Consider the following 8,300-nt stretch of genomic DNA (forward strand, 5'->3'; position numbering starts at 1 on the left):
ACGCTCCGAGTCTCTCTACAGATGAAACTGTCTGATGAGACAGAGAGAGGACAGAGAGAGGAGAGAGGATGGTGAAGTGGATTTGAACCACAGAGTGAAAGACCTGAACCTGTTGAGACTCCAAGACCTCCTCACATTAACACTCATGAGACTCAGAACATGAAGTTTACTGGAGGTTTTCTGCTCAGTAACAGGATTCAAACCAACAACCTTCCAGTCCTGAACCATCACAGACCTCTGGACCGTCTGCACCAACCAGACCAACACAACTCACATCTACAGCTGGAAGTATGAGTCGATTAATCAATTAGTTGATCAACAGAAAATTAATCTATTATAATTTTGAGAATTGTTTTTTTTTTAATTTATTATGTTTATTATTGTATCATTTTTATTATTATGAATTTATTTATTGTTATTTATTATATTATTTCTTTTATATTTATTATTTTATTTTTAATGTATTATTTATTAATTTTATTTTATTTTGAGAATTTATGTTTTAGTCATTTATCAAGTAAAAACATTTTCTGGTTCCAGCTTCACAAACACAATTATTTGCTGCTTTTCTCTGTTTCATCTCATTATTAAATGAATCTTTGTGTTTTTTGGCTGCTGGTCGGACTGAGGAGGAAACCTGAAGAGTCACTTTGGACTCTGGGTGATGGGGATTTGATATCATTTTTGATTATTTTATAGATTAATTGAAAAAATAATTTAGATTCCCAAGAGTCTGGAGTCTGAAGGGGATCTGCCTGTTGAACTGAAGTTAGCAATTCACTATCAACTTTTAATAACAATAATAACTTTATTTATATGACACTTTTCTAAAACTGTTCACAAAGAGCTTGACATTAAAGCAAGGGAAGATAAAACAATACAAACAGTGCAACAGAAAAATCAATTTTATTAAGAAAACATAACTTAATGCAATGGATACAAAAAAAACCCAGAAACCCCAGACTGTAAAAATGCAGTGGAACAATATAAAAGAGTTTGGTCAGAATCTGGTCCAAAGTGGCCGGAGGCAGGCTGTAAGTCATATTTAAGGCTAATTAAAAAAATAAACAGCCACTCAAGTTTTCTTTCACATTTGGGTAAAAGACATTTCCCTTTGAAAATAAACACTCTATTATTTCTTACTGGCTAGTACAATGCTGAAAGTGGCCGGTGAAGTCTGAAACCGGCTGAACTGCCTTCAACTCCCACGGTCACACAGGAAATGACATCATCTATCCCGCCCCCGTCTTGCCCTCCGGCTGCTCCCGATTGGCCCGCAGCAGCAGCTCCTTCTTCTTCTGCAGGTAGAGGTCGTTGAGGTAGTCGTCCGGCTGAATTTCCTGCTGACTCAGCTCCGACATGAACTGCTCCAACTTCACTAAGGAACGAGCACCAGACACTTTCCTACAGAGAGAGAGAGAGAGAGAGAGAGAGAGAGACGGGGAGAGAGAGAGAGAGAGAGAGAGAGAGAGACAGAGAGAGAGAGAGAGCAGAGAGAGAGGAGAGAGAGAGAGAGAGAGAGCAGAGAGAGAGAGAGAGAGAGGGAGAGAGGGGGAGAGAGAGAGAGAGAGAGAGAGAGCAGAGGACAGCAGAGAGAGCAGAGAGAGGAGAGAGAGGAGAGAGACAGAGAGAGAGAGGAGAGAGAGAACAGAGAGAGTGAGAAAGAGCAGAGAGAGGGACAGAAAGAGAGAGAGAACAGCGAGGAGAGGAGAGAGAGAGAGAGCAGAGAGGAGAGAGGAAAGAGAACAGAGAGAGAGAGCCGAGAGAGGGACAGAGAGAGAGAGAAGAGAGAGAGAGCAGAGAGGAGAGAGCAGAAAGGGGAGAGAGAACAGAGAGAGAGAGGGAGAGAGAGAGCAGAGAGAGGGACAGAGAGAGAGAAGAGAGAGAGAACAGAGAGAGAGAGAGAGAGAGAGAGAGAGATGTCATTCAGTTTTCAGTTTCTATGTTTTCACCTTTTTAGCTCATTCTATCACAACATACACTTATATGACAATTTATGCCCATAAAAAAATTACAAAAACTTTATTTTATTGTATTTTTATATCAAAACGTCATTACTTTAACTTACTGGATAACAGTTAAAGTTTAAAGTTTGAAATGCTCTTTAATTACAGCGCCCCCATCAGGCCAATCAGTATAATGTTTTTAAACACCAGAACACAGTGACAAAATGCACACACACACACACACACACACACACACAAACACACACACACACACAAACACACACACACACACACCCAGCCCTACCTGCCAGTCAGGTAGAGTGTGAACTCCTTAAAGCCCATCAGCTGACACCCGTCCAGCTCACACAGGTCGGCTGCTGCAGTGTGTGTGGGTGTGTGTGTGGGTGTGTGTGTGGGTGTGTGTGTGGGGGTGTGTGTAGGGGTGTGTGTGTCGTCCGGTTCGGGACTGGAACCCGCGCCCCTCTCCGTGCGGCCCGTCCTCTCGGCTCCGCCCCCCTCGCTCGGCCTCGGCAGTCCGGGGTAGAGTCTCAGACCCGACGCTCTCTCCAGCTCCGGCAGGCTGACCTGGAAGTCCGTCAGCGGCCGCTCGAAGCCGATTGGCCGGTTGGGGACGACGAACGCACCCAGGGCCAGGACGGGGGCTGCCGATTGGTCGTTGTCGTTGTCGTTGTTGACGTCGGTGCTGTTCTGCACTAACACGGCCTTGAAGAGGTGAGTGGGAACGGCGACGGCGTCTTTACCGATCACCTGCAGACAAACACACAGTTCAGATCTCAGCTGACATTTAAAATGACTGCTGTCTCCATGGCAACCAGGACATTTAAACCTACCAGCTGATCCCTATGGTGAAAGTGGACTGAGGCCCAGATTCACTTAAAGTCACACTGAAAGGAAAAATGACTTCTTCGCCTTTTTAGCTCATTCTATCACACCACACACTTATATGACAATTTATGCCCAAAAAAAAAAAAAGCCAAAAACTGGATTATATTGTGTTTTCCTTCCTGGATAACGGAAAAAAAACCTTTAATGGTGACCTCATGCTGCACCAGGAGGCGGAAATAAAAACGAATAAAAGGGGATGTAAAGCAGTGAGGTGGAAAGTGGGACCGGACAGAGATGACGGCTCGTAAAAACCAGCTGAGAGTTTTTTCAGCTGCTGGACTTACTGTTAACAGACTGAGGTCTCGCCACTAAAATGTTTCGTCAGTTGAGTAAGTAGGCCTACCATGTTGTGTGTGTGTGTGTGTGTGTGTGTGTGTGTGTGTGTGTGTGTGTGTGTACCTGCTGTTTGAAGCCAACAGCACGGTGTTGTTGAACAGCCCAATAATCTAATGTCACGTCGATCAGAAGCCTAATTGTTATTTTTTTGTAGGCCTATTATTGGTAGTTTTTCTGATGACTGATTATTATCTTTTAATATCTTTTATTATTATTTTTTATGTTATTTGTTAACTTTTATTTAGTGAGTTGTCATGTTCTGTAATGTGCAATGTTCATAATAAATGGTGCAAAGTGCCACAGTTATTGAAGAATGTGATTAACTCTCTTAAATACACACAGTATGTTTTCGGACAACGTTTTTACCTTATGAATTAAATTGTGCTCAATTTTGACTGTTTTGTGTTTTCTTACTTTTAGACTAGTCGACTAGTCTAAATTTAAATTTCTGTTTAATCGACAGGGAAATGAGTCATTAGGAACGTCCCTAATCTGTGTGTTGAAACACTGAATCAGGGTCACAGAGTCGGAGGAGACAGAAAGTTGCTTCTGAACGTTGCCGCCAGTGGAGAGAACCGATCTGTAACCTGAGGAGGAACGTCAGCCATGTTGGAGGAAAAGATCCATTAAGTCTGAATGTTGTGTCCGGGAGGAAGCCGACATGTCTGACAATCAGCTGAACACAAGACAATAACTAACATTTAAACTAAACAGCTGCAGTCAAACCTGTTTCATTCATCTTGATGTTCCTGCTCTCTCTGTATGTAAGACAGTATACTGTATATGATAAATACTGTATATTATGTATGTATTTCAGTATGTATATATACATGGTATACAGGTTATATATGTTTGTATGCATGTATAAACAGTAGGTCTGCATGTGTGAATGTTCTGCCCTCTAGTGGCCAACTGACCGATAACAAGCCTGTGAGTATTTACACACAGTATTCACATGCACATACAAAGAAACACACTCACACACACACACACACACACACACACACACCTGATAGGAGACCATCTTCCTCCCGTCCTCCTCTTCCTCTCTGGGCAGAACCAGCGGTCCAGAAACCACCCAGACGTCCTGGAACCGCTGAGTCAGCTCCCTGCAGTACATCTCCAGTCTGTACACACACACACACACACACACACACACACACAGTATTAGTATTTATGACTAATTATTACCAGTGGCAGTTGTCACAGCATTATTAGAACGAATGAGTAGTATTAATAGTAGTAGTAGTAGTAGTGTGATACAGGAAGTATTAGTGTAGTATCGGTGTAGTATCATTGTAGTACTGGTGTAGTACTGGTGTAGCATCGGTGTAGTATCATTGTAGTACTGGTGTAGTACTGGTGTAGCATCGGTGTAGTACTGGTGTTGTATTGATGATGGTTTTTGCTGGTTTTGATCTGCTCTGTCTCAGATCTGTGCAGCACCTTGGTCAACAAGTGTTATTTTTCAGTGTGCTTTATGAATAAATTGAACTTGAACTTGAAATAGTATCGGTGTAGTACTGGTGTAGCACTGTTGTAGTATCAGTGTAGTACTGGTGTAGTATCGGTATAGTACTGGTGTAGTACCGGTGTGGTACTGGTGTAGTATCGGTGTAGTACTGGTGTAGTATCGGTGTAGTAACAGTGTAGTATCGGTGTAGTACTGGTGTAGTATCGGTGTAGTACTGGTGTAATATCGGTGTAGCATTAGTGTAGTATCGGTGTAGCACTGGTGTAGTATCGGTATAGTACTGGTGTAGTATCGGTATAGTACTGGTGTAGTATCGGTGTAGTATCGGTGTAGTAACAGTGTAGTATCGGTGTAGTACTGGTGTAGTATCGGTGTAGTACTGGTGTAGTATCGGTGTAGCATTAGTGTAGTATCGGTGTAGTACTGGTGTAGCATTAGTGTAGTATCGGTGTAGTACTGGTGTAGTATCGGTGTAGTACTGGTGTAGTATCGGTATAGTACTGGTGTAGTACCGGTGTGGTACTGGTGTAGTATCGGTGTAGTACTGGTGTAGTATCGATGTAGTAACAGTGTAGTATCGGTGTAGTACTGGTGTAGTATCGGTGTAGTACTGGTGTAATATTGGTGTAGCATTAGTGTAGTATCGGTGTAGCACTGGTGTAGTATCGGTATAGTACTGGTGTAGTATCGGTGTAGTAACAGTGTAGTATCGGTGTAGTACTGGTGTAGTATCGGTGTAGTACTGGTGTAGTATCGGTGTAGCATTAGTGTAGTATCGGTGTAGTACTGGTGTAGCATTAGTGTAGTATTGGTGTAGTACTGGTGTAGTATCGGTGTAGTACTGGTGTAGTATCAGTGTAGTACTGGTGTAGTATTGGTGTAGTAACAGTGTAGTATCGGTGTAGTACTGGTGTAGTATCGGTGTAGTACTGGTGTAGTATCGGTGTAGCATTAGTGTAGTATTGGTGTAGTAACAGTGTAGTATCGGTGTAGTAACAGTGTAGTATCGGTGTAGTACTGGTGTAGTATCGGTGTAGTACTGGTGTAGTATCGGTGTAGTAACAGTGTAGTATCAGTGTAGTACTGGTGTAGTATTGGTGTAGTACTGGTGTAGTATCGGTGTAGTAACAGTGTAGTATCGGTGTAGTACTGGTGTAGTGTCGGTGTAGTACTGGTGTAGTATCGGTGTAGTAACAGTGTAGTATCGGTGTAGTACTGGTGTAGTATCGGTGTAGTACTGGTGTAGTGTCGGTGTAGTACTGGTGTAGTATCGGTGTAGTAACAGTGTAGTATCGGTGTAGTACTGGTGTAGTATCGGTGTAGTACTGGTGTAGTATCGGTGTAGTACTGGTGTAATATCGGTGTAGTACTGGTGTAGTATCAGTGTAGCATTAGTGTAGTATTGCTAACAGTAAACACTAGCACACTGACCTGTTCCAGAAGCCGGCGTTGTTCTCATAGTTCTGAGGAATGATGTTGGACAGGTAGAACGTCTCGGCCATGGACTGCTGTGAGGACACACACACACACACACACACACACACACACACACACACACACACACACACACACACACACACACACTTGAAGTTACAATGTGCTTCACAACCAAGAAGAACAAAAAATGAACAGGTAAGACAGTAGAAAACAGTCAATATAAATAATAAATAATATAAATAAATAAAGATAAAATGAATAAAAGCCAAAGATTACAGAAAGGCTTCTCAATAAAAGTATGTTTTAAGAAGTGATTTTAAAGATGAGACTATGTACAGTTAACAGGTTGGCGTGTGTGTGTGTGTGTGTGTGTGTGTGTGTGTGTGTGTGTGTGTGTGTGACACCTCGGACTGCTTGTTGTCTCCAGCGGGGGCCATGTGACCTCTGGACCAGCCGCTGCCCAGGTAGTCCTCGTTACCCGCACTGAAGCATGCTGGGATGGCGGGGTCTGCACGAAACTTACAGTGCTTCCTGTTTGCCTTGCCTGAGAGAGAGAGAGAGAGAGGGAGGGAGGGCGAGAGAGAGAGAGAGAGAGAGAGAGAGAGGAGGGAGAGAGAGAGGGGGGGAGAGAGAGAGAGAGAGAGAGACTGTCTTTAATTTAACATTATAAAAGACTATCATTGGTTACTAGCTTTTGTCATCAAACCCAATTTTCAATACTTCTTCAATACCGCTACATCACCAAGTATCCATATCAATAAGTGATATGGATAACAGTATGGATCACTCACCCCTCAGCTTGTGATTGGTCAGATGTTCGGCCACCCAGCGCGGCGTCTTCCTGGCCTGGTCGTACGACAGCGCGTGGTTGGCATAGTAACGCACCTCCGCACCTGTTTCCGGGAGACCGAACCGACCAATCAGCTGCTGGACCTCTGACACTGGGAGAGAGGAGCAGAGAGAGTCAATTAGAGTTTAAGGAGGTTTCCATGGGAACAAAAATATGAATTCAACATGTAATTTTTTGTTCCCACGTTTCATGAGCTAAACTAAAATATCCCATAATTTTTTCCACAAAAACTTGTTTACATCCCTGTTAGTGAGCGTTTTTTCCTTTGGCCAGGAATGAATTTCTTACGAACTGTAACAAAGTAAAATCTTCAAAGTAAAAACTGCTGCATGTTGCGTTTATAGTTTTGTTCAGTATAATTTTAAGGGGATTTTGAATGAATTAAAGGGCGAATTAATGTAGAAATTAATGAAAATGTAAGGTTATTTTAAGGGATTACTGCCTCGTAGAAGGATTAATACTTTCCACCGCTGTTTAATGGAATTCACTTCTGTTTCCTGTCATTCCGATTCAATTCATTTCAGTTTACCGACAGTTTACCGACAGTTTACCGTGCGTTGTCAGTTCACAGTTCAGTTCATGACTGGACCGACTCTGCTCTGGGTATCGGACCTGTGTCCTGTGAATCATCCCCGGTTCTTACCGTTGTCCGCCCCGTCCTCCCGGCCCGGTGTGCTCTGCTCCTCCGGGTCCAGCCGGTACAGCTTCAGGACGGTCAGACAGGAGCCGGTGCTAACGGCCGCCCCGCACACAAACCCGCCAACGAAACCGAACAGCTTCACTCTGGCCGCCATCTTTAACCTCTTAACTCACAAACATCTACGCGTTGTGATGTTTAGGTTTTCCCGTTAACGTTGACAAACAGAAGAGACTGACAGCTCTACTTTCTGTTCGTCCGTGCGGTAGAAGTGAGGGAAACACCGGAACACCGGCATCCCCGAGCAAATCTCACGAGATGTGGCGAGAAAAGCGTTTCTGCCGCTTTCGCTTCCGTTTTAGTGACTTCGCCTTCAAAATAAAAGCACTGGCTTTTTCATTATTTCTTTATTATTTATTTTTATGATTTAATCCAAAAAAGCCCCTTTTTAATAAATAAATATCACCACACAAGCTTAAAGTAACATGAATGTGCAGATAATTCTAATAAAGTTTTGATTAAAAAAAAAAAATATATATATATATATCTATATATCTATAAATATATATATATATATATGTATACATATATATATATATATATATATAAAAAAGTCAGATAGACACCAAACTCAAACTCTACCAGCCACTTTGGCAGCTAACCAACCATCACATGACGGTCCTATTCTACTCTTTAGGTAGTTAATTCTGGTAT

General features: G+C 42.6%; 1 protein-coding gene across 2 annotated transcripts; it reads right to left on the reverse strand.

The window, feature by feature from the left end:
• Nucleotides 1-890: 890 nt before the first annotated feature.
• Nucleotides 891-7,857, reverse strand: LOC139658655 (nuclease EXOG, mitochondrial-like). 2 transcript variants are annotated; one of them, XM_071536802.1, is made up of 8 exons: nucleotides 7,593-7,857; nucleotides 6,891-7,034; nucleotides 6,504-6,643; nucleotides 6,094-6,170; nucleotides 4,198-4,315; nucleotides 2,468-2,714; nucleotides 2,251-2,323; nucleotides 891-1,404 (listed from the first exon to the last, which is right to left on the reverse strand). In XM_071536802.1, the coding sequence occupies exons 1-8, from the start codon at nucleotides 7,741-7,743 to the stop codon at nucleotides 1,233-1,235; spliced, it is 1,122 nt and encodes a 373-aa protein (XP_071392903.1). In that variant the 5' UTR covers nucleotides 7,744-7,857; the 3' UTR covers nucleotides 891-1,232. The 2 variants fall into 2 exon arrangements, with proteins under 2 accessions (XP_071392903.1, XP_071392902.1); XM_071536801.1 differs by having other exon boundaries at nucleotides 2,251-2,714; nucleotides 6,891-7,040.
• Nucleotides 7,858-8,300: the final 443 nt, after the last annotated feature.

This window comes from Centroberyx affinis, unplaced genomic scaffold, assembly GCF_046629955.1.
Source record: "Centroberyx affinis isolate AG114_WGS23_722 - 3 ecotype Tasmania unplaced genomic scaffold, CSIRO-AGI_Caff_v1 ptg002942l_1, whole genome shotgun sequence".
In the NCBI taxonomy this organism is placed as follows: domain Eukaryota; kingdom Metazoa; phylum Chordata; class Actinopteri; order Beryciformes; family Berycidae; genus Centroberyx; species Centroberyx affinis.